Genomic DNA, 27,425 nt, shown 5'->3' on the forward strand with positions numbered 1-27,425 from the left:
AAAGTTGAGGACGATGTTCTTGCAGAATGAATAATTTTAAATTGACATATTGTACTTTTTGTTCTCTGTAAAGCAAAGATAATGAGACTATTAGATTTTTCTGGTTAAATTAAATCGAGCTGATTACATTTCATTGACTTTAGTCCCTTGAAAATAATTTACTAACTTTTTTTGAGCATTTTCCTTATGCATTTGAGTTAGATTTTTGAGGAACTATTTAATGGGTTTTCCTTTAGAGAAACCTCCTATTTCTGTCTTAAAAAAAAAAAAAAGTGGTAGTCAGTTTTAAATAGGTATCAATCTGCTGTATTGTTACATAATTTCTACATGCAGATCTTTTTGCAGAGAGGAAAATATCGGTGTTGAAATTATTTTTAGTGTAAAACTGTGGAAAAATAAAGGAACTTTTTCTCCTTTAGCGATTGCCATTCCTAGACTCTTTTTATGTTCTTTACAATCCTTCTAGGAGTTGCAGTCACTCTGGGGTGGAATTTCAGTATATTTGATTGTGGCCTAGAGTGAGGTTCCTAAGTGCAAGACTGAATGGAAAATCTCTTCCAGTCTAACTTTATTTTTTCATTTGAAAAATGCCAGCTGGAAGGAACAAATTGGGTAATGTTTTGTACTCACCTGATCAGCATTTTTTTCTGAATTTCATTTTTGGACAAAAAATGTTGGTTTAAGTCAAACAGTTGTTCAAGTCGCAAAAGCTCACTATCTCAGTAACCTTTGGAAAAAAAATCCTTAAATTTCTTCTACCAAGGAGCTTTACGACTTGAAAAGTCTAGAAGCTGTGAGTTGACTTCCAGCTCTCCAGATAGTCCTCCAAAAAAGTACTGATTGTTAAGCATCTGATGACAGGGTTTACATACCATGTGAGAAAAATTCAGGCCTCTTATTTCCCCCCATAACCTGAGCTGATGGTACTTGTCATTTGAAAAGCGTATACACCTGCTAAACATGCTTTTTTTCTCTCTTATGAAAACAGTACTGCTGAAAGTGTCATAAAACTTGTTTTTATTTTGGATGTACACAATGAATCATAGTTTGCAGCAGACTTAGATTCTGTCTATGTAGAATCAGCAACTAAAAAACTGAGAATGTAAACAATATATTATTTATTGTTGGGACCTATAGAGCATGTTTCACATTCGTACCTTGTATCTTCATAACAATGTACTTGCATGCATCTGGTATTTGAAGTATACTCTGCTGAGGTAATTCTGAGCACAACTACGTATGATTTTAAAGTAGATAGTGGTGATATTTATGTTCCTTATCCCCTCTCTCACTTTTCTTAGCCAGATGGTTGAGAATGTGATTCTCTAAGGGGTAAAAAAAATAAATAAATAAAATAAAATAAATAAAAATCAAGATTTACTGTGAAAGAAAGTAAGGATAACTTGCCATTTTGCCCTTGGAATGTCTGTGCCTCAAAGCTAAGATTTTTTTTTTTGATAAGATTTTGAGTGATTCAGAATTCTCTTCAAGAAAATGTCAAGAATCCATCTAGACACAAACTTTAATTCCGTATATTAGCGGAGTCAAGTTATGATGACCTTGGATACGCTCTAAACCAATTTATAATGATTACTGTCAGAGCAGTTCTTTTTCTGTTGAAAAGTAATGGCTTATGATATATTGGAGGCCAGATTAGATCATCCTGATGATTCCTTCTGGTCATAGTCTCTGAAATTGAAAAAAAATTACTTGGAGTTAAGCTTGAGTATTAAAAGAGGGATAACAGTAAGATATATTGAATAAAATTACAATATAGTAAAATGAAACATTTAATTTATCAAAGTTTTATATAAATCACAAAAACTTCCATTCTTCATATATATATATATATATATATATATATATTTTCACATTATATATATATATATAATGTGAATACTACTAAAGCATGTAACAATTTTACACTAAGGTTGAATTTATGGAGTTTTTCCATTTGTGCATTATGGACTTCATACATACATTTTGTGTATGCTAAAATGAAAATAGTTTATTGATAAGAATCAAGCTAAAATTTTGGGGTTCCAGTATGGTTTGCCTACATGTAATCTTAGATAACTCAATGTTAATTGAGTGTCTTTTTTAAAATATTCTGTTGCTTTGCTCTTACTGTGAATGGGGCACTTCTATAGTAGCCAATGCCTTGTTAATCCAGAATTCAAGAAGAGTCTTCAGCAACAAGTTTTGATGATTTTGGATACTGGGCTTTTGTTCTGTGTCTTGTTACTGACATTACCTTAGCTAAGAAAAACTACTTAAATAGGCTTAGGATGACTTTGGGAGGTTTCGTTTGTTTGTTTTAAGAAAAAGGAGTATGTTGACTTGTGCAAAAAATTTGAGACTGTCTTCAAGGATTTTTAAAGAGAACAGAAGAAGTGAAGCACGATTGCACTAACGGCACCAGGAAATGAAATTCTGCAGCAGGTTTGAGATGAACAATATCAGGCCTGAGAGATGAGAAGAAAAGCAAGAATAAGGTGTTAAGTCTCCACAGAATAGTGACAACTATAACAGAAGGCATTTTTCCCCCAAACGTATTCATAAATGCTGATTTATCGGTGATTTTTACAGATATATTTTCTGTTTTTATAAACAGTTTCTTGTTTTCTGCAGCTACAAAGAGTAATACGTATCAAAGGTAGATATTTTACCACTACTTTGAATTCCAGTCTGTTTACTCTGCCTTCATACCAGCAGTTGCAGTTGTTATGGTGTTAAGAGCTATGTAGTTACTTGGAGGTGGGGATGAATATTAGGATGTACAGAAGTTGCAGAATGCATGGATTTCAGTATCACAGGATGGCTTGGCTTACAGGACTGTGTATGGTTGTCTACACACCACAAAAAAAAAGGCCTTTTCATGTGAGACCATATGTTTTTGCAGCAAGAACTTTGAGTATATGGTCTAGGCATTGTTTGTAAATTGCAGCAGAAGATAAATTTCTTTCAGATTACTGTGCATTATTGTGGAGAATAGCAATGAAACTGGTAGTTGGGGTACCTTCATTCTCAGCTCTTTCCAAAGGTCTTTTAGTAACTTCTGTTCTGTAACATTTAAATGGGATTTAATGCTTTGTATAAAATAGCTGCTTATGTAGGATGGTGTATGAAGATAAATAGTTGTATGGGTAGGATATATTGCACAGTAAAAAGATTATTAAAAACATTACTAAAAAAGTAAGGTATTTTAGTGTCATTGGTATTTTTGACACAATATAAATGCACTTTTCTTTAAGTGGGTGGCGTAATAGGTATTGAGATAACCAGAGATGTCCTTAAATCAGAATTTAATTCAAAGAGTCTTTAGTGTCTTTCTTATGAGGAGAGACTGAGAGAGCTGGGTCTGTTCAGCCTGGAGAAGTCTGAGAGGGGTTCTCATCAATATTTATAAATATTTCAAGGGTGGATGTCAAGAGGATGGGAACAGACTCCTTTCAGTGGTGCCCAACGATACGATGAGGGACAGCGGGCACAGACTGACGCACAGGAGGTTCCATCTGAATATGAGGAAAAACCTCTTTACTGTGAGGGTGCCGGAGCACTGGAACAGGCTGCCCAGAGAGGCTGTGGAGTCTCCTTCTCTGGAGACATTCAAAACCTGCCTGGACACCTTCTGTGTGATCTGCTCTAGGTGAACCTGCTTTAGCAGGTGTGTCGGACTAGATGATCTCCAGAGGTCCCTTCCAACCACAACCATTCTGTGATTTACTTACATTTTTGTCAAATTATGCAGAATTGAAGAGACTCACACACTCTTAAGCAGTGTAAGGCCTCAGCTCTGTAAGTTAATCATAGTAGTAGCCCTCAAAGGACAAGATCTTCTTGCTATCACAAATTATTTAAGGTTTTCTGTGAGTGGTGTGGCACTGTTTGGATTGATATAATGTTCAGTTCCTATTAAAGGCCAGAGGACATACGTTCCTGCTGTTTCATGTGTATCTTCAGGAGTCAATTGAGTTTGGGAGTTTCTTACATCGGTCCCTGCACAATTTTTTAAGTAGCAGGGGCAGCTCAGGGCAAGTAGCAGAGTCAGGATCACTATTTTCAGTGATAGCTGGTTGTTAAATAAACTCAACTTGCAGAGTTGAACTCCACCGTCACATTCCATTGTATGAAATACATGAGTGTCTGCATTAAAATGGTTTTTACTTTAACTCTTAGTTCGCTATTTTGCCGTTAATTTCATTCAGTAAAGGGAGAGGTTTTTGATGAAAAGTATTCTCATTCCATGGCTATAATGGTTGCCCCAACAGTAATGAGTATTAGTTAAAACAAACTATCCTTTTACTCATAAGCTATCCTCTTTGCTCATTTGCATCTGATATTAATTTGACTTTTTTTTTTTTTTTTTTAAGATTAGTTTCATGCTGTCAGATGAAAGGCAATATTTTTCTAGGAAAACCATTGCAGCAGCTTTTATGTCCTGATAACTGCATCACTATAGCATACATACAGACTGTCTCACAGGCATGTTAGCAGTGGAAGAGAGAGTCATGTTTATCTCCCTTTTATAGCTAGCCAGCTTATGATTTTTCACTCTTCCCCATTTGCAAAGAACTTCTAAAAATTGTTTTCTGCTTATTTTGCTATTCTAAAACATAAAGAGACCCTGAAAAGGACTTGAGCTTCCCCCCCTGCCCCCAGTTGCTGTGTATTTTAAAATACACTCTCAGTCAGACTTCTAACTGTGGTGGTGGTTTGGTGGTGTGTTTTGTTTTGTATATATATATATATGTGTATATATATATATATATATATATATATATATATATATATATATATATATATATATATATATGTATAAAGTGAATTCATAAAACTGTGTGTAAATCACCAGTAGCGATAGTGTGGGAATACTTGGCTCCAGAAGGGGATTTTGTAGTGATTGTCACTGCAGTAAAGGAGAGCTTGAAGAGGTTTGGGGGCTGAAGGGAAAGAAAACTGAAGTTTGTTCTTTCTTCTGTGACTTAGCTTCTGTTGATTCTTGCATTGTTTTCTGTTAACTAGATTGTCTTATATTATGGGTTCTTAGGATTTCAATCTCAAGGGTAAAAAAGAAGGAATATATTGTACCCATGATGGGGTAAAATAAAAGCCCTAATTTCAACTCTTCATGCCTCTCTTAAACATCTTAAAGAAGCAAAAAAGGGCACAAGCCCAATTTTTTTTTGCTTTTCAGGTCTCCTTTAAGAGCAGAAACAACCATGATCCAACAGTTTTGGAGGTAGAGGCAAGTAAATGTTTTACTTCTTGTAAACATTCCAATCAGCTTTTGCAAATCACCTATAATTTGAGGAGAGGCTGGTTGACAAAGAATCTCAACCTTCCCCAAATGGTGAATTTGCTTTGTATGCTTGATGTGAGGAAAAAAATACTTAAGCTTTTATTGATTATTGACACGCTGTTGCAATCCCTTATTGGTGTAAAAAGTATACAGGTTTGATAGAAGTAAGGTTTTTGTGGTAGTAGTTGTTGAAGTTTTTTCTTTTGAACCCATATTCAAAATTTAAATTCTGTTGGGTCATTCATCATAATGATTAAAAACAAAAAAGTTGCTCATATTTGCCACCTCCAACTGCTGGTGTTCAAATCAGCTCTTCAGTGTTCTCACTAAGGGCAGTTCAAGAATCTCTTACGTACTGGGTCTAAACCTATAATTATTTCTACGCTGGGGACGTTTCTGAGAGCTCATGTTGAGTTTCTCCTGAAGGTATCAGTTATGTTCTTAAATTGGTATTTTTGTTGTTTTCTGAAGGCTGTATTGGATGTACAGCAAGGAACTATCCATCTGTATTGCTGAAGTTTTAAAAATTAGCCTCAGAATGCTCCTGCTCATCAGGACATTTGACTCCTTCAGGTATCTCAGGTTGCTCTTAGGAGAACTGAAAACAGGACCTGCTGTTTAGTACAAGTCGCATAGCCTTGGCTGGGCATGCTTTTTGCCTTTCTTGTGACAGTTACTGGTGATTTAAATGGCTGTGGCGACCTGCTTCAGTGCTAAGCCAGCTGAAAACTAAAGCTGGATACTTCCTGTTGCTTTTGGGAACTGTGAACTGGATCGCAAGCTGTGTAGTACTTCAGGGTGGGACTAGCAGCAGTGATTTAGAATAGCAGGCTTTAGGCACAGTGTGGTTCTGAAATTAGTTGTGCTGGATGACCATGGCTTCTTGGTAGGCTGTGGAGATGATGCTTTTTACGTCTTCAGATGGTAAATGCAGGGTCCCCAACTTGTTTTTTAAACACAAAATATGGAACATACAGGTTTGAAATACCTGTTCTCTCCATAACTAACGACTGGACTTTCTTAGTGGTTTTGGCATCTTTTTCCTGTTTGAAAGTAGTGAAATTCATTTGTGACACATCTGGATGAATTCTTAAGTTATAATACAGTGCAAAGATTAAAATAGTGAATACTTGGAGATATTTTCATTTTGTTGGCAATCTACAATTATGAGAATATTAATGACAAGTAGTGTGCTGCTGCTGTTAATTATTAGATAACTTCGAATGCTTTGTAAAGAACCCTCTGCAAACCTGATCAGTGAGGAAGCTAGGTTTGTGGGGTTTTTTGGATGTTGTTCTTCCTTATCGTCAATAAAAAGAGACAATTTGCATCATTTTATAACAATACAGATTACATGTATTTAGGACAGTTGCTCAACTTCTCTTTTGGGAAATTGTGCTATTCCATGTTACAGGGTTACAATGGGGACAGGAAATTTTGGTCAGCTAATGTGAGAGTACAGTTCAGTGGGCTAAAAATTTTTGCTAGTTGATAAGCTATATTGACCTAATTGAATATATATACCAGTTTGAGAAGGGAGAGGAAAAAGCAAGTGGCTAGGTCAGGAAGTGGGAGGTAAGCACCTGTCAGTTGACAGAAAATCTTTGTCATCTGTTGGAAATGCATTTTGAACAAAGGTATTACGCTTGTGCTTTCCTGAAGAGTAGGAAACATTTAGAATGAAGGAAACCACCTTCTAGCTATCTCTCTAGTATGTGAACAGACTGTGTAATTATTTTTGTCCTCAATTCATGCACAGTGCTGTCTTATTTTCTAAAATGGGTGAAACCATTGTGGAACGTAAGAAAGGCATGGACATGATGACCTTTTCTCTCTAGCCTTACTATCTTACTTTAACTTTTGTTATTCAGAAGTGTATTAATTTAAACTGTAAAGCTTTGGTTTGATTTTTGTGTAGGCAGATAAGCATGCAGTCTAAAACCATATATAATGGACATTTTAGCAAAACAAGTTTGGAACTTGTCTTTTGAAGAGTAGAAGCAGTTAATATTTTTTTAATAACTTCTTGTATCTTTCTGATAATTTACTGGAATCTGTTAAAAATTACACAGTTCATATGTCGTCAGACTTGGTTAACCATCAAGGATTTACTTGGCTTCTGTGGCTTCATACTGTAATAACATTGTTTAGTTATTTTAATCTGTCTAATATTTATTAACGATATTTCTGTCTTCATTTATATCCTTGAGCTGAAGAAGTAAATAGATCTACCCATGCTTCTCTTTGGGCATTGTTTTGAAAAAGCAGAACTTGAAATTTTGCGTATTTAATTAAGTCTTAATTTTTCACATGACAGTGACTTGCAATGGACCTGTGATAATTTGGTTAACTGTCGTTTATTCATTTTGTATACTCACTCAATCCTGTAAATGAAAATGTCAGCAGATTCACTATTTAGTGAGATTTTTTTAAAAATTACATTCCTTTGGTGGATGTTTTTGTACATTTTACAAAGATCGGTAGGATTCAAAAAGTTAATGTGAAACTGGCTGTCTTTTTGGAAGGCTGATGTTGTCTCCTGAACACAGTTGTAGGACTGCTAATTGTGGTCTAGAAGGATGAACATCTAGACATTATGTTCTAAGACTGGTATCTGTGTATGCAACATAAATATTGTGATATTTGACTTCAAATTAGAATTAAGTGTGGCTTTAACTTTCTTTTGTGTTTATGTAATGAGCAAGGGTTTTATTAGACTTTATTTTCACATTTAAAAAGTCATAAATATTTTTTCATAATTACTCCTTTACAGAAAGGGTATTTCAATAATTTCACTTTAAATTACTTTTTCTTATTAAATATTTTCACAAGGTTTTGATTTTGTGTGTGTTGGAGAGATACTGTATAAAGAACTGATGGAGTGTATAGTGTATTAAATGAACTGAAAGAAAAGTGGTTTTCAGCTCGTTAAGTGTAGAAAGTGAACGAAGAATTCCAAACCCTGACCTGAGGGATAGATTCAGCAAGGACCAGAGAGCTCTCTGTGAAAGCTTCCAGAGGGGACTCATGGGTGCAATGTTCTAAATCGTATGTGTCATTAAAGTGGTACTGCTGAAGGGAACCACCCACTGGCTTACTGATTATTTTTTTTAATCACTGAATTGATGTCACCTGAGAGTTAAAGGGGGAATACTGATCCTCAAGATCCATCCTCTCCATACTATAGAGAGGTATTAGGCTTCCCTAATATATTATCAGCCGTATTCCTAAGAACCATTGAATATCAGTGCCCAGCTGGCACTCAGCTGTGCAGTCTTTAACTGGTATGACTATTACTGCATTTTAATGTAGCCTTGAGAACAGGTGCCACATGCTGGATATCCCTGTTCTACAGTCAATATAATCAATAGAGTTGTTGCATGAAATTGACCATGAAGAAGGTTTGGAGCAGTGGTCGCACTTCAGAGTTATGTAGGTAGTAACTTGGGTGTGTCAAATCCCTTATAATTGTAGCAAGTATTTGAAGGCCACTGCTGCAATAAAACAATATAATTACAGCCTATGTGCAAGGTTTCAGTCATAAGTACATGGAAAGTTTGTGTGCTGAGATCATTTGAGGCAGTAGTCCTGAATTCTTTAAAGAACTCAACTTTAGTTCATTAGATAATATTTTTTCTAAGTTGTCTACTCAGTGACAAATTTGGGGAGTTTTCTGTATTCTCTATAACAAAATTTTGTTTTATTTTTAAAGTCGAAGTTAGTTTTGTTTAATTTGCATTAGTATCTTGCCTCATACTTTCTGTTTGTCATGAACTGTTGTATGGGTTGTTTACAAATAAATTTGTTTTGTAGTTGCTGCAACTGGGTAAATATGGAAAGAAAAGAACTATTTCAGGAGGAGGTAATATAATTATTAAAACCCAAAGATATATAAATGTATGCTTATGTAATTACCATAACATTAAATTATTATAGTTTTAGAGTTAACTAGATGTTTTTATAGCTTGGGAAAAAAAAATAATAAGGCTAGACTGTTATTATTAAATGTATTAAAATCTAACAGTCTTAGCAGTAATGCTATATAAAATGCCATTGAAGTGCTGTTTTCTTTCTTCTACTCAGTACTGTACTACAGATTGTGGGTCACCATTGAAGAAAAACTTGAATAATCATGAACAACCAACTACACTAATATTTATGCGCTGCTTAGAAGTATTACCACAGCATGAATCCAAAGCAGACAACACAAAGCTCACATAGTCTATTCCGCAAAACAAAGCAAAATAAGGGGGGGGACAGGGGGGAATCAAAAAGCAAAAGCTCAGAAAACCTGAGTTGAATGGAGGGTCAACCTGAACAAAATTATTGCATTTAACTGGTGAGCTTTCCTAGCTATGGAGCACATGAGTTAGTATATGGATTAGAGTGACCCTGACATTTAGCTTTTCAGTTGTTTCCAATGGGTAAAAAAACCTCTTACCCTGTCTGGACAACACAGTAGATTTGGTAACATGCTGTGAACTTATGCCACCTGTAGCATAAGGTCTGCTTAACAACAATATTCTGTGGAAAATGAGTTTGTTATATTAGTCAATGTCTTTGACTGTTTATCATCTCCAAAAGATCCCCAGACTGTAGAGGGGAACACTATTCAGAGCAGAGCAAGATGCCAGCTAAGCAGTGGAAGAAGAACCGCAGTCAGTCAGTCATCATCTTAGCAGTACCTGCTCACCAGGATAACTGCCTTCTGTCATAGATGGAGTTTCACGAGGACTGTTGACTGCAGAATTAATTTGAGTGTAATTTCTGGTCTCACTCCTCTCTAATGCAAAATGCAGAGCATCCTTCTCACGCTTCTGTAAATCTGAAAATTCCAGAACTTAGTACTGTGGGAGAAATAACTATAAAGAAATGAGGGTGAGTGAATAACTTAGTGACATATTAATTATATAATTTGTTAGTGGGAAGCACTCCTAAGTGATTACAAAAGGCTTTTTTTAAAAAAAGTCCCTCAAACTTATGTAATAGGGCTGTATTAGTGCTGCTGTATGATGAACAGAGAAACAGGGCCACTGAAACCCAGCTGATGTCTCAAGTGAAATTGCACATTTTAAGAAGTGTTGAGATTGCAAATTCAAGTTAGAAGATACCAGAATTAAGGTTGCTAGTTATGACTTTTTTGTATAAATGAACTTTTCTATGGAGTTAATCACTATGCCGTGAGTGACTAAATTTTTTTTTTACCACACCCGTATTTAAGTAAATGAGACACAGATTGTTCATTTATCAGGCAAGCAACTGAACTCTAACATTTGAAGTGAAAAACGTTGGTTGCTTTGCATGTCTGAGGTGAGGTGAGTAGAAGCTGAGTTTTCAAGAATATTTTTACACAGCAATTTCTATGTATTATAGTAAAATTACATTTGACATAAGCAGCACTGTAAGTGCCCACCATGTCTACAGAGTTTCAGGTCAGGCAGTCAGAGCCTGGGGCTCCCTTATCCCTCCACCCCCTGTTGCAAGTGTTTTGGCCCAGTTGTCTGAAGGTGTGACTGACAGCTGGCAGCTTCTTACAAAGGGATCTGCTTGTGCCCTTCTTTGTGCTCTGTCTGCTGCTTGTGGGATGTGTCACTGAGCCAGTTCAGCTGGCTGAACAGACAAAACCCAATCTGACAGCAGTTGCTTGCTGCTGTGTTAAACCGGCTCTGCAAGGGCCCAGTCAGTGAGTGCTGGTGCAAAGAAGAGGGGAGGGCTCTGCACACACCCGCAAGGAAGGAGAAGGAAATGGAGCTGCCTTGTGGTGGTGGGAGGCAGCATTTACCTTTTCAGGTCTGTTGTTGGAAGTCTGTGCAAGAAATTCCTCTATAGAAAGAAACTCAGAATACTTCTAACTTGTGATTTGGGAGTGTTTCTGAGCTGACTGTGCAAGATCAGTGTTCTAATTACCACCACAGACGTTGTGTCTAAAGCTGACAATGTTCTATTAAGCAACTACTTGTAAGAAAGTTTGGTTTGTTTAGCACTGTTTTCTTGTTGGCATAGGAGGAGGTGATTTGAATCTAATTATTGAGGATAGCATTTAGCTGCCTAGGTGCTTCAGTCTTCTTGCCATCCGTGTGGATTTACAGGAGGGAGAAGTGATTCAGAAACCTCTTCATTATGCATCTTTGAGGAAATGTTCAGGGCAGATTCATCCCAAAGATTGAAACAGAGAGGGGAAATGAGAAAAATACTAGGTGTAATCACATCAGTGCTGATACCTCGTTTCTCATTAAGGTCAGGATTCTGCAAAGCACTTCAGTTTATGCGTGAGTTCTGTTGTAACACTGATTACTCCCCCCACCTTTCTTTTTTGAAGTCTCACTGTGCATGTTCTTGTCAAGACTCACAGTTATCATTAATTTACACGTTTATCCAGAGCAGAAAGAGCCACTCCTAAGCAGTGGAAGTTACAGATTCTGAACTAAAGCTCTGGGATTGCAACCATGTCAGCCTAGCCCTGGCAGTAAAAACAACTTTGCTTTTCTGTGCACGGCCTCTTCCTGGATTTTGCTGCGTTAGTGGTACCCCAGCTGGCAAGTGTCTACTGGCAAAGTGTCACTGGTTAAAGTGTTAAAGTTAGTCTCCTTCCTGTAACCTTTCTCATCCCCAACTTGCCCCCCAAACCAGTCTAAAACAAACAAACAAACAAACAGAGATGATGAATGTTTGTTTCATTTGTTTTGTTTTTTTAAAAAACTCACTGAGCAAGAGCAGTGTCTTTAAGGCTCGGGAAGTTATTTGAAGCTTAACTACTACCTAGATATGCTTGGTTGAGTCACAAGTCTCTTAGTTTTGTTGCTTTGACAAATTGTAAAAGCCTAAAGATCACAATGTCCTAAAATAAAGCTAACAACATATTACTATAAAAATAATTTTCTTTTTAAAGGCATTGCATTTTAAAGAAACAGTGGCAACTGTTCAGTATTCTTAAACAGATTACTTACGTTTTTGTGCATGTGAACAGTAAAAACTATGAACCTGTTCTTTTTTATTTTAGCTGGTTTTTGAGGATAAGGAGTAGGGAAAAGTTTTCCCTTTCATTTTCTTAAATTTAGCTGGCAGTTCTTTACAGAGTTTTATAACCGTATCTGAAACTTATCTGTTACATTGCAGGTTAAGAGGTGGTACTTTTCAATTTTCTTGGTACACTGAGGTTATGACAACATGTTCAATCTGAGTTTCTGTTAAAAATGTTCTATAGTTACATCTTGATGTACTTTTGTGCAAAGATTTGGAGTGAAATTTCACTTTTCTTAGTGAGTTTTAAGCAGCTTCTGAAAAAAATCTTAAGGAGGTTAGTAATCACATTGTTGTAAATGTTAACAGCATGAGAAAATGGGGAGGAGTAGTTCTCTCTTTTAAAAGATTATAACTAAAAAAAGTGAACAGTTGGCCCGACTATTTTGATTTTACAAAGTTTTCTTTACAATATTCTCCTTTAAGACCTTTACCAGGGTTTATGCAGAGCAATCCCTATTGATATATCTTATTTTTCATATACTTATATATTAAGCATACATGTTTCTCATCTTTGAGGAAACACTAAAAGCAAAATGGTTGGATTTTCAAGCAGTAGCTGAGTTACTGGACTCTGGAAGTGATAGCAAATGGAGATTAGGAAAGTAGAATTGTGGATACATTGGCATTAAAATGCAAGGTGTAAGCAGCTCTGTTTATTCTTTTAGCTTGAAAAGGTCACTTAGCTATTACATTTTTTCTCTTTGTATTTTTTCTCCCTTTTTTTCTTGAGTAGTGCTGTAAATTCAGTCTGAAATTTAAAAAAAAAAAAAAGTAATTGATTCCTAATGAGTTAAAGAAAATGAGATATATCAAATTATGTATTAATTATTGTAGCTTTGTCTGTTTCTTACACTTCTAAATAAAGGAGTGAAAATTGCTGGAATTCATGCTTAGATTAAGCAGGAATATCACCTGAAGAAAAGTGTGGTTTTAATTTGTTATTTCTTGACCCTCATGGTTTCTTCAACATCACTTACATGTGGAGCTGTCACAGAGGTGCCAGAGAACAGGTGTTTGAGGGTGAGCTTAACTGAGAAACGGATCAGTTCAACACTGAGCTCAAATTGTTGAGGAGGGGAGTGTTCACCAGCTTTGCTATGCAAAGCAGCAATCAATTCTAAGCAAGGCAGAGAGGGAATAAAATGCAGATTAGAAAAAGAAAAATGGTTGCATTTCAGTAAAGGCAGATGCCACAATTATCTGGGGCAGTTACTGTTGATGAAAGTTATATGATAGTACTTCAAAAGAGGGAAGAAAATGTTTCAAAAAGTCTAAAATTATATTACTAGCTGAAAAGCTGATCATGTTCTCAGTTGAATACAAAAATATAATTTGTTTTCCAGTTTTTACTTTTACAAGTGCTAGCGACTAATGCAACACTGATTGCAGTGTTCAAAATTCAGTATGCTGTAAACAGTAGTCCAAATTGCAGTCAATAGTAGTGTTTTGGGGGTGTGTTCTTTTTTGCGTGTGTTTTTGTGTTTGTTTTAAACTAGTAAAAAAGTCTCTAAAGAAATATTCAGGTGAACCATACTATGTAGACTAGAAGACTGAGAAGCCTGTAAACAGACACTTTTTTTTTCCCTTAGATACAGCTGAGGGGTAGTGGTAACACTTCTCCTTAAACAGTAGAGTAATTATTCAGTAATGTGAAACTGCAGCTCAGGTATTTCCCGTAATCCCAGTCACGGACTCTGATGATGCTTTCTGTCTTTTGTGTTCATTACACAAACAGCAGTAAAAGTTTCGTATTAATGGAAAAAGGAAAAACTAAAGGGCTCTCCATGAAGCTGGAAATAAAGGTTCTCTTCAGCGTGCTTCTTGTGAGTTTTATCCAATCATTCACAACTGTGAAAAGCCTCCAGTCCTAAGTAAAAAAAACAGGAACCCACCTCTTGGTGATGTCCTTTATCAGTGTGGTAGAGACACCTCCAGCACTACATGTGTATTTTTTGTTTTCCTCACCTCCTGAGCAGTGATCTACCTTCTTAAAGGGTGAACTATTACATTGTATTTTTTTGGATTTGCAAGTTTGTTCTTTAAGCAACTTTATTGGTGTTGCCGTGCCTTGTTTTGGAAAGCTTAGGTCTTTCTGAATGTCAACACTTTCAGCTCTCCTAGTTTGAGAATCCCAGATGAAAACACAGGCATCAGACTTTGAGTTTAATTAATACTATTTTGCCTTTCAACAGGTACTTCAGCAGAGTTTTAGACACCTTGGTAAGTTTTTGGAATACAGAGGCATGTGTTAGCCAGTCTAGTACCTTCATGTACTAGTCTTCCTCCTAGGTAAAAATATAATGGTAAATTAAAATACAATACGACTAGAATACTGCTTAAGTAAAAGCTTAGATGTACAAAAGAAACTTTATGTGCTTAAAATAGTAAAGTTTACTATATACTATAGAGTAAAAACAACGTTACTGATGTATTGATCCTACTTCAAGAAATACCTGTTTAGGTCATGGGGAGGAATAACTACTTCATAAAAAATGGTCTATTCTGGATATATTTTCTGTTTTGGTTTTGACATCCTGTTAATCATCAGTAATCTAAAACTTCTAAAGTATGTTAAGAGTGTAAACTGAGTAATTTAATATCTGTGTGTATTAAAGTGCATAGTGTATAGGTGCTGCTTGATACTAAGGTAGATGAAAGAATACTTATTTTTGTCAGCCTTTGTCCATCTAAAGCTGAATGGCAAAATCAGCTTTATACTGATTAATAATGCTTATAAATTTAGAGGCAGGTTTATGCAGAAGTGATGTTAGAACAGTGGCACAGTATTTTGAAGTTAATTTCATTAGTGGCTGCTAATGAATGGACTTGACTCATGAGTTGCAAAAAACTTTGTGTCTGTATTTCCTGATTAGAGAATGCTCCGAAGGATGTGTCTGATGTCACAGAATAAGGTTTTGTTGATCTAAGCCTGCGTTTTAAAATGTCCTTTATACCTTGAGATTCAGAATATGAAGTTACTTCCCTTCAAAAAGCTGTTTGAATTCAACTCTGAATCAAGAAGATTATTGCATTCAGGTGTTATTGGTGTTTTGCTTCCTTGTAAGGGAATCTGATTTTTTTAATGGATATTATTATGTTGAAGAGTGGTCAGTTTGTGAAAATAATCACAGTATTGTGAAATACCTGTACTACTTATTCCCCTTCATATAGGGGAATAAAATTATACTTGGATATCAATGTAACTCTCTCTCTGTATGGAGTTTTATTACTGATTATTTATTACTGATTATTACAAAACTTTCTTGCTTTCATCCCCAAACACTTGAATAGTCAGTCTTAATGGGTTCCTGGCTTTTGATAGCACTCGACAATACAGTTCGTTCTTCAAATCATTGCTTTATTTTTCACGCTGACGCAGTTTTGAGACGGTTATGCAAGAAGCAAATCCTGGAGCGACGCAATCCGGTTGCCTGTTTCACAGAAACAGGGCAGTGTCTGCTGGCTGGGCGCTCCGGAGCCGTCGGGTGGCCCAGCTGTGCCCATGGGGAGCTCAGGGGTGGGAGGCCCTGCTGGCCTGGGTGGCAGCAGCGGCCTCCTCTGCTCTTGGCAGCCCTTGGCACGGCCTCAGCACCCTTGCGCCGGGAAGCCGCAGCTTCAGATGGATCCTGTCTGGTGCTTCATCCCTGTGGGATCTCAGTTTGGGGCAGTGCTTGTTTTGGAGTTTCCTGAGCACAAAGTCTGTGTTGAGGCTCCGAGACAGAGAACAGAATCTTGCCTTTTGTGTGTGTTTAATCATTAGGCTGTTTCATGCTATCAAATTTTTTTCAGAATAGTTCTTAAAAGATTTGTTTATGTAATGCCCTTTGACAGTGTTTTGTAGCTACTGTCTAGTTTAATGTGAGTTGGAAGACACCCACTTCTTAATCCAGAATTGTGTTGAAGGGAACTTAGTATACAACAATACTGGATAATTAAAGACATACTAATACTAACTTGTCTGACATTCGAAACAGTAAGTATGTGACTGTTAATTTAAGCAATTGGTCTCGTCCTTCTGTATGAGAACAACTTTAGTCAGAAATTCTAAATGTGACATAAGCTACAGTGTTATCCCTGACCAGGTGCTACTCCTTCCGCATTTCTTTTGTTACATTATTTTTTCACCAGCTTTCTGCTTGTGAAACTGCTGCCATTAGAAGCTCAGTAGGAGCAAAAGTCTATGTTAATTTGCCTGACTGTAACCGCACAATTAAAGCAGTTTATCAGCAGGGGTTAGGACATTCAGTGTGTTCTGATGCTTCGTGTTATAAAATTACTTCTGTTGTTCAAACAGATACTGTAATTAGTGCATCATTGTAAACTGTTTTTCTGCAGGGCTGGCTTGGAGTTTTATCCTATAAAAACCTCTACTTTTGCTACTTAGCTAAGCACTTATTTTGTTGGCAGGCCTCTTCTAAAGTGACAACTTCTATTGAAATATTAATGTCAGGAGTATATAATGTGGGTACACACGTGAGTACAGGTTTTGCAGGCATGGGGTTTTTTTCAGGGTTTTTTGTTTGTGTTTCACCAGTGAGTCATGTCAAGACTTAGATTTACTGGCAAAAATGGAAAATCTCCATGTTTTTACTTACAATTATTGCTGCATATTAGCATTTAATGCCTAGTTCTTACATAGATGAACAAGTTGCTTCGTGTCAGATAGTAAAGATAACTCTGTGTTTTGTCCTTGACACGTGCATAATTACATTTAATTTAGGATAGTTTCATGAAACATGGTGAGGCAGTCCTTAAGTGGCACTTATATGTGGTCACTCACCTTTTCACCTTCCCAGTTACAGCGCTGACCTTGTGTTGGCACTCAGTAGCCCCTTATAATCTTATTCACTTCACTTGTCCAGCAGACAGAGGGAAGAGGATGTGGTTGTGCTGTAGCAGCACGTTGGCCTGGCTCTCGGAAGTGCTGGCGAGGTGCTGGGGCCAGTCCCAGAGGAGGAATAAGGACTGCCTGGTAAAGGGAGGGAACCTTCCGAAGTTGTTAGATTTGCCACAAAAGGATATCATAAATAATAAGAGATGATTCAAATTATTTTTGTTTCATGAGGACAAGAGCTTTCATGAATATTTATCAGTTGGCGTGGAGTTACTTTTATGTCTGAGACTGCTAAGTGGTTTCTTCCTTGCACAATATGTTGCAGAAATCCTCTGTCTTCCAAATGTTTATTTTCAACTATTTCTGCAGCAGAGACACCAAAAACTTACAAATAAAATTCTGTGGTTCAGGTTGGTTCAGGAAAAACAGTTATGAGAACAAAAGTTACATTGAACACCACAAGATAGACAACTCTTGTGGCCTGTGAAATGTGGGGTGTAATGACTTAGTTTAGGGCAAAGTTTAGGGCTTGGTTTTACCAGTTCAACTATGTCGACAAAAGGCTGTTAAGTAAGGTGTAATCCGTATTGGATGATTGAGTAATGTTTCTCTCAGGATCATTAGTTCAGACCTGACAATGTTGCATGGCTACAGTATATATCAACTCTTAAACTAGAGCAGGACTAGAATTTGCTTACAATGACGTTTCTAATTTATAACTTTTTAGTTTTAGTTAAGTTTAACTTTTGTTTCAATTGCTTTAAATCAACTTGTTAACTTCTTGATCCGTACAACTTCTTATAAACTGCCCATCCAAGTATTTTTAAAACTTCGATATATATGTCTGAATGTTTTCATTATGGAAAGTAAATGTTCACCTAGAACTTCTGTCAACTGTAATGTACCTATAGCACAATTTATTAGGCAACATATAGTGTAATTTTACTAAATAGCTGAACTTATTTCTCCACCTTACCTCTTCCACTTGACTGTGAGAAGCAGCTTTGAGTGGTTGTACTGTTTCTTACATCTTAGGATAATTTTAATTAAAGTTCTTAGAATGTACTTGAATTAAACCTTTGTACAGTTTAAAGGACTGGCGCTGTTCTGTTACCTTTTAATTATGGCATTCAATTTGACATTATATGAAAACATTATTTCCTTTTACTCTCACCTTTCTGTGTTTTTTTTGTCATTCAGTAGGGAGAGCAACAGCTTCTAATAGGTTGGTGAAAACAGAATTTAATAACCTGTCACTTCAAGATGAGTGAAGATACTAAGGTTCTTTCTCAACATTTCCTTGAGCCAGTGGCTTTATTTCTTTAAAAGGCCCCTGCTGTTGTTACCAAGCCGTGTTTGTGTTTTCTAGTGGCCATGATTACTGGAAATTGTATGAGTTAGTGTGGAAAAAGTGCATAGGATGGAAGTTGTGCTTTTGTTTTTAATATGGTCCATAGCTTTCTGGAAAAAAAAAAAGTCACATGGAAAACTTCCTTCCACTCTTCCCACATTGAATTCATTCTTTCTGTATTGTCGAACTAATATATTCCTGCCTGCATTTAGACAGATATTAGGAAAGTGTTTCTTTTCAGTGTTTATTTCATTTTCCTTTAGTGGCATTTTGACAGCTGGAAATGACTGGATTCTACTTCACCAGTTTTTAATTCATCAACTTATTTTTAGTCATTTGGCCATACTGTGAAGCTCTTTAGGCCTTTGTGGTGAGAAATAAAGTTTGAGATTTTTTTAAAGTTCTTGATAAAATATTTTGTGATTACTTGCTTTTTGAAAATATTTTTCCCTTTAGCCGTTTGAATCTTTTGAACAATTTCAGTCAAGCTGATCAGGCAATTCTTTCCTTTGGGTTTAAAGTTTTTTGAAAATTATTGGCTGGGTGGAAGAGACACATAATTTAATGTCTCTCATCGACAGAAGGGACGTGCTGAGTGTTCAGTCATCTACTTTGCATACCTTATGGACAGCTAGTAAGCTGCTGTCCCTTAAGTCAATAGTTGAGGCATTAAGAAGGAAGCTTTGGGATGGGATATGAAGCTGTAAATGGAAATGGCCTTGAAGGGCTGGGGTGCAGGAGGTACAACACCACAACTTCGAATTACTGTGATAGGATGAGTTGTATGGAAAACAAAGGATACCAATAAACAGGGAGCTGGACTTCAGTGTTTCTGCTCATGGAAGAGCTTTTCTGATATTAAAGCCTGGCTATATAGATTCAAGTTAATTGTATCCTCTGCTTTTTGGCTCACCCCTAGAACCCTCCCAAAGAAAGCAGAAAATATTAGGAGGAAGAAAAATTCTGCAATTATGTTACTTTTATTTTTGTCCAACTAAATTTCAAGGAATTTTACCAAGATTATTTTTTTTTTTTTAAATCTACCTGATCCATTGACTTTATTAGCAAGATAAATATTGAGTACTTTCTTGAAGTCCATTATTGTGTATAGGTATCCTGAGGATGAGCATATACACATAGGCAACAGAATGAAAGCACAATCTGTTTACAAAATTAGACTATATTTAAGTATACTGAAATTTCTACCAAAGAAGGAGCACGGTGAAATTTCATCTGCCAGCTATGTTGCTCTTAATGTTCTTTAATTTAGCAGACAAGATAGTTTGGTTGTAATTAAGCTTTTCTAATATTGTTGTTCTCCAAGGTTGTGACATAAATCATTTTACTCTCTAGTTCCCTGCATCTTCACTGCATCCATTTTTCTTGTATAATTCTCCCATAAACAATATCTGGAATGCAGGAAAACTTCATGCTGTAAATTACTTCTTGTGTATGTACTATAATTTTGAGTATATGCAATTGAATTTCTTTTTCCCAAGTCTTTTATTCAGGCTGATTCTTTATTCTGTGTGCATACCCTTTCTGCTGTAATAACAAGTGTTTTTTGCCCAAAATAATTTCGATGGCAATTTCTGTTCCTCTTTGGGGCATTTTTCTATAGGTAGACCTGGCCACTAGTCTGGATTGCTCAACAGTTGATACTGAAGGACAGGAGGCAATAGGCACACTGAAATGAATCACATTTAAACATAAGAAAAAACTTATTTTAATTGTGACTGAACACGAGTTGAACACTGAACAGGTTGCCTGGAGAGGTGCTGGAATCTCCATCCTTGTAGATATTTAAAACCTGGCCCTCAGCAGCATGCTTGAGTAGACCCTGTGCTGAGTAGGAGGAGGTTGGACTGGATGATGTCCAAGGTTTCTTTCCACCTCAGTCATTCTTTGCTTCTGCGGAGTAACCTGATTCGTTGTAGCTGCAGTTCACTTGAAGGTAGCTACAGTTTGTAGTTTCCTTTTGCAGAGGTATGCAGCAGGGCAAGTTGTAGTCATTCTCTCCTGCTCATCTTTTTCTCCCCAAACAATTTCAAAAGAAAACCTTAAGCAACCCTTCAAGTTTTGAACCATATTTAATGAGTCTTAAGATACTAACTTGAATTCCAGATATAATCGATTTACCCATTCAGACTTCTCTATAATAAAACAGGATTGGGAAAAGATGTTTTCAAGAGTTGTTGCTCAGAGTACTAGATTAATTTAAGTAAAGATTTTACTTGGGGGGAAAAAAAAATCTGGTTTTCCAAACCATCCTTTCGGGGTTTAAAAGGAGAATGAGGTAGCATAAAACATTGCAGCTCTTAACTGCAAGAGGTTGCATGTCCTCTTTCCCCCCACAAGCCTAACCCTGTCATACATTTTGTATCTGACTTTTTGTTTGAATGAATGAACTGGTGTAGATCTGAATTTCCTACTTTTGGTAAAAACAATCAATCAAATATACATATTGGTATAACATTCAACTAGCATTTTCAATAAACCAGACGACTTTTCTTGGAAAGCTGTTTCACAGTAAGAAAGCGACCTCGCAGGAGAGAATGGGAGCAGTGGAGGAATTCAAAGCCCCAGTGTGTTGGGGTAGAACAGAAGAAACATGGAGCCCATCCCAAACTCTTATTCTCTTTTCTTTTTCAAAACATATTGTGTGGACTTTATTCCTCTTAACTTTTCTTTCGGTCTTACCATTTGACTTCAGAAATAGTGCACTCCACAATAGCAGAACTTTTGTATATGTACTTCATGACTGTAGAAGTAGTCATATACTAGTTTAGTTATCTTACTGATAAGTATTTGCATGATTGTGCTGTGAGGTCTGACCTTAAAATTTGTGATTATTTACCTTACACAGGTGTTCCATTTAAAAGTAAAGTAGGCAGTGTGGAAAAAAAAAAATGTATGGTATCATCTGATTATTGTCCTATCTGCAGCTTCAAAAAAAAAAAAAGTCCTCATGCTACAACAGAATAATTTGAAGTATAGCACCAGTATTTTCCCCGTGGTACTAGAGTTGTGCAGGTTATCACACATCTCATGTGTTGGTAACCAGTACCTTTCCCATTCCAGTGGTGTGTGGGCTCAGCACCAGCGAGTGCAAAAACAGGTGGTGGCATCATTCTTGCTCTGCCCTCTGTTGGCTTAGGAACCTTCTCTCATTCATCATACCTGTAACTTTACTACCTCAGATTAATATTGTCACGATCTTAAATGAAAACAACTCATTCCTGCTTTGGATTAAAGAAAAAAAAATGAATTGAATTGTTTAAATAGTAATGGTGGAGTTTTGATCATGATAGAGTGAAATAAGCCGCAAATAGCTTGTGGTAGATAGTTCTTTCAAAGATTAAATTACAGCAGAGAACATGTTATAACTCAGCTGCACTTTGCATCAGGTTCTGTTTCATAAATGAGGGTTATTTTTCTCTCTTTTTCAGCTTCTGAAAGTCACTGAGATTTTCACAGCCGCAATTGTTTAGAAAGTTAGCTAAAACCCACATTTTTTTAAAAAGGATCGCTGTAGCTGATAGTATGGAGTAATGCCTATGTGCACATTACATGAAGAATACTGAAAAGAAATTTCTTTCTAAGTACTGATTCTTTTCCATAAATTTCCCATTGATCTCTCATTATTCTATTTTTTTCTCCATTTTTATCCTGGTCTATTCCACAAAACATTTCAGATTTAAGGACAGAACATTCTAAGGAACAGTGCTCCCTCAGGTATATACAAATACAAAATACTGCAAATATTTGTTAGTATTTACATCTTCAAACACTTCCTCTGTATGTCTGATTTTCTGGAAGAATTTAAATGAAGTCTGGGGGAAAAGACACATGTGCTATTAACTCTGCTTGCCCTAAATTTTTAAAATGTGAACTGTGGTTAAGTCACAAATGTCTCTTACAAAGTGGAGGCTCTTCTATTAGGCCCAGGATTTTAAATTTTACCTAAGTGGTTTTTGTTTATGTGGGCCTTTGTTTAGATTCAAAAGTTACAATAAACCTTCCTCATTTACTGAAGGTTTGATCCCACTCCCCTTTTTTTACTCATTCATTGCATTTTAAATATTGTCAAATTTAAATTACATTTCTGGGAAACTTAGCTAGCTTTATTCACTGTTTAATAAAAACAGGATTGGAAAACATCTTCTGTGTTGTGTTCATTATCTTATTTTGTGAAAGACTGGAAACATAAATGTGCTGCATATATTTAGTCATCTCTGTTTAAAAATGTTTGCGTTAAAGGTTTGTTGTCCTCTGGAGTGATTCAGATGGGGTTTCTGTGTATGGTGTCTATTTTACTTTTCTTCAGAATATTAGATTGCTTAACCACCAGTATGTTTTATTTGTTTAACTCTTGAAAGGCTTCGAAGAATGTTTAAAGCAGTACTGCACTTCTTGCTGTTGTTCCTTTGTACTCAAATCACATGTGTTTTGTAGTCTTTAAAAAAAATAAATAATGAGGTTCCAAAATACAAACAAAATCCTCAGAAAGTTATTTGAAAGCCCAAGTTCTTCTTAAGTCATCCCATAAAACTGTCTTAATAGTATGAAGAAGACTTCTACCATCTTGCTGAAAATGCAGTTCGTACTGTTCACAGAATTGAGTTTGCTTACTGTTTATGTGATTGTTTTATACGGACTATTACAGTGCTTCATAGCTTCCATGTTTTAATTGTTTTAGGAAGAACAGAACCGAGGCAAGCCCAACTGGGAACACCTGAATGAAGATTTACATGTACTTATCACTGTGGAGGATGCTCAGAACAGAGCAGAAATAAAACTGAAGAGGGCTGTTGAAGAAGTAAAAAAGTTACTGATCCCTGCAGTAAGTATTTGTATGCAAATCTTGGATTTCCATTTCCACAAGTTATTTCTGAAATACAATTAATACTGCAGCAGTAAGAGTAAGTCGGCAGAGTGGCATCCTAAAATGAAATTTAAATATTGTTTTGTAATACTCTAGTGATCTTTAAAATGTTTCATCTTGGATCAAATTACTGCTCAAAACAGAATAAAATGTTTTTGAGAGAGATGATTTTTTTGCCTGTTTTAGTATAGATGGAGGAAATTCTTAGCCCGTTTATAAGGCAATGCTGAACTGTTACAAACACTTTTTCACCTGCTTTCAGTATAGAAATGTTTCACTTTAAGGCTGGGAAAATATGACATCCTTTTATGTTTCCCTTTGAAATGGTTCTAATACTTTAAGAAAAGACGACATCTTCTTTCTTAGATCATCATGATATACACCTTCCAAAAAGAATGAAACCCCTCAGGAACACAGTATCAAAAACCTTTGCTATCAGTATACTGGGGAAGAATAAACATAGTGAAACTGGAAAATGGGATGTCTTTCTCGCTTCCTTGTCATAGAAACAGCTTTTGCTCAGCCAGATGACTTAGAGCCTTTTGCAGGGACCAGAATTACCCTGGGAGAGCCCTTCTCTTACATCTCCTCTGCATTGTCACTCAAAGCAAAGTGACTCAGCGTGGCTGTTTAGTGCATCCCATGCCATTAACTTGCAATTTGTGCTGATTTTTACCGCCGCTTCTGTGCCATTATAAAATCATAAAAATCAATTATATCTTTTTCAGTGGAGGAAAAATTTTCCGTATTATGAGGAAAAATTGAGATTATCTTTTGAAAGAAAGTAGTAGGTGGTATTAAAATGACCTAGTGATTTTGGGTGCTTAGTGAATACTAATGGATAATAGCTGTGAGGAAACTTGTGGTGACACATGCTGTATAAGCATATTTATTCGGAACACATTTTTAAAGTTACCAAAGATCAGAAGAGAGACTCAATTTTTGAATTAACAAAATATGGTAGAATATTACGCAGAAAGTATGAAAAAAATGTCATTTAGACCTTTTCACATTTCACAATTTCAGTCTCTGAAAGCAGAAGTACTACAGAAAGTACTACAGAAAGTAGATCTTCAGAATTTATTAATTTACTAAAGAGATCTTGAACGCATTAGCATTGAGTTTATAGTCAGGTTTAGAATTGGTAATAAGAAAAAGGTTTTTAGATGGGCAAAACTTGAAACTCTTATATTCATTCTCCAAGTACTATGCAGTAAACTTCTGTGTGATACAGAATTAATTTAGTCAAACATCTGTTTGTTCTTCTACCTCCTTCTTATTGCTGAATAATGTGACTGAAGGCTTGTGTCCAAGATGACCTCCAGTATGTCTGAAGTATTAACATTGTGCTCTGTGTATGTTTGTGTTACGCTCGGCTTCTGGAGCTGGTGGGTAGATATGTTTTTAGCGTCCAAAAAAATGAATATGTTTGTAGTTTTTAATTGTGATAGCATCATCCACCTCTTTGTCGTGAAAATATTCGGTCTCATTTAGTAACTTAATCAGCTAGGGGAGCTCCAAATGTAGCATCAGTTGAAAACCACTTTGTCAGTTCATTTCATAAACATATCTATATATTTTGGGTAGGCATAAGAGATTTAGTGGTGCTCATTACATGCTCAAGAGTTAGAGGTCATTGGTGCTCATTTCTGAAAATTATGCTGCGTTGAAACAGGCATGTGTAGTACACACTAATGAATTAGTACACTGGTGAACCTGGTTTTTGCACTGCATATTGCATCTATTCAATTAGTATCAGAAATAGCTGTTTAATCAAATTATGGTTTCAGGCATATTAAGAGTTGAAAAATTCTGGTTTAGAGTTAAAAGACAGGAATTGAAAACTTCTTTAAAGGAAGACATAAACCTAATCAGGGTAAGCATGAGGAAAAACAGAAATACTAGCTAGTTATAATAAGATGGGGGAAATTGTGGGTATTGGAAGATTCCAGGGATGAGTGGAAAACTGGAAATTCCCTTTCACATGGTAGAGTGCCTGCAGCTATTACTATTTTCCAAATAAATGTCAGAGAATTAAAATTGTGAAGAAGATATTAATGTTTTTCTGTTTTAATCTCTTAATATCTTATATAGAAGAGAAGATTTAGTTACATTCTTGCCAAATAGTGGCAACGCTTTGGTGGTTTTCTGAGATACACTTCAGAAAAGCAAGCTAATATTAGATATGGGCATGAGTTACTAATTTCTTGGAATAATCCATTATTTTTATACTCAATATGTTAAGAAGCCTAATTCCATTTTATAGTAACAGTGCATAAACAGGCACATTTCTAAAATGGATTTCTATTTGAAGGTATGTGGGTGAACAGAGAGTATTTCAGTAGTAAAGTGTGTTTCTTCTTATCTATGAATCTAGATCACTAGTGATTTATTTTTTTTTTCCTTGTGGATGTGAATTATTAATTTCCCATTCTACTTGCTCTTGGATATTTACCAATGTGGTGGTATAGTCAGTTTATCTGTAGAAATAAAAAGGACAACTTGAGGCACACCAGCTGAACAATCTGTTTTTATTCCCTAAGGAGAAATGCCACAACTTTTTTTTTTTTTTTTTTTTTTAATCATTATTGTTTTGTACTTAATTTACATTTCTTAATCTCTTATTATGTATTTCATTTACATTTCTTTGGTATGAAACTTTTGGTTTGGCTGTACTTAAAGTTCTGTAGGACTGTTTCTGTTCCTGTAGTTCAGTGAGATACTGGTCATTATCTGGACCTGTGAGATCGTGTGGTGCTGCTGTACTACCCTTGTACCATCTTGTCTGAAGATGACTGCAGCATAGCATTAGTCACTGTTGCTCCCTGTCAAACTGTTTGTATTACTTGCCACTACAGTAATGGGATTTTAAGATTGTAATGGGTAGGAAATAATGTTCCAGTAGAAGATGGTTTAATTTTGTTGGTACATTGGGTTCTTGCTTGCAATAGTGATTTTAGACTTTTCAGTCTTGAATATCTTTAAATTAGCTGTACGTTATGGGGGAAAGTATAAAGAAAAATCATTGAGCTTAATTAAAATAAATACTGTAGCAATATTGATTTAATAATGTCAAAATCCTCAGAGTAGATTAATGTCAATGGCAAGGATTTTTTTAAAAGGTAATTCAAACACAAATATAACCATGCTATAGAAGAGATAATTATTCCTTAATATGGAATAACATGAATTATGACTTAAAGTAGATAGGAGTCAACAAGCAACCAATTTTATAATAGTTCATAGAGAGTCCAAATTACCAAAATAGAATAAGCCATTCAGTAATAGAGGAAAGTTTGGACAATTCTTGCTGTATGGTGGAGCTGAAGTTGGAAATTAATTTTGCCAGTCTTCAGGTTAAGGTAAAACAAAACAAACTTTGCACAGCTACAAAGCCTCAAATGTTAAAGCAGAAATATCAAACTGGCCTGAAGGGTGTTGGATTAACTGATGTTACTGCCCTTTAACTGTATCATAGCTGCTGTAGCCTGTTTCCAGCAAGTTGTTTGGAAGGCTGAACAAGTCTGAATTTGTGAAACTGTGAAATAAGAGAGTAAAGCATACGTTCTCACCTCTAAACATTGTCATAAACAACAGAGAGACAATAGCTGTGCTTAACAAATAATAGAGCATTAAAAATCAGAATGAGAACAACTGTGGAAATACCTGAAAATTGCCCCCAAGGGGCTGAAGCAGTTGCTGAAAGTGATTGATTGAATCTTCTGGAGTTAAGGTTTTACTATGGGGTGAATTTACTTTGGCCTGAGGGGCTGGTAAGGTTAAGTGCACGGCACTATTAGAAAAGTAAGTGCAGGAGCAGAGAACAAAATGCTTAGAAGATGTGTTAACTAGGGCAGTAGGATAAGAAATACTGTCTGTTTTCAGAGGAAAATATATAACTTAACACTGCAAGATCTTGTATTTCGCTTTGATTGTGATGCAATAAAAACAACCTCACCAAGTTGCAAATGAATTCTAGATCATGGAGAAAATAGGGAGAACCTGTGCTGATGGTGTCTACCTTCAGACA

General features: G+C 35.9%; 1 protein-coding gene across 7 annotated transcripts in view; it reads left to right on the forward strand.

Moving 5' to 3' along the window:
- QKI (QKI, KH domain containing RNA binding) overlaps positions 1 to 27,425 on the forward strand; it is a 156,554-nt gene that overhangs the window by 79,398 nt on the left and 49,731 nt on the right. For all 7 annotated transcript variants that reach the window (XM_065057584.1, XM_065057585.1, XM_065057586.1 and 4 more), the window contains exon 4: positions 23,210 to 23,353. In XM_065057584.1, the coding sequence (XP_064913656.1) occupies positions 23,210 to 23,353 (144 nt within the window). The remainder of the gene's footprint in view (positions 1 to 23,209; positions 23,354 to 27,425) is intronic.

The sequence above is a fragment of the Columba livia genome, chromosome 3 (assembly GCF_036013475.1).
Source record: "Columba livia isolate bColLiv1 breed racing homer chromosome 3, bColLiv1.pat.W.v2, whole genome shotgun sequence".
Classification (NCBI taxonomy): domain Eukaryota; kingdom Metazoa; phylum Chordata; class Aves; order Columbiformes; family Columbidae; genus Columba; species Columba livia.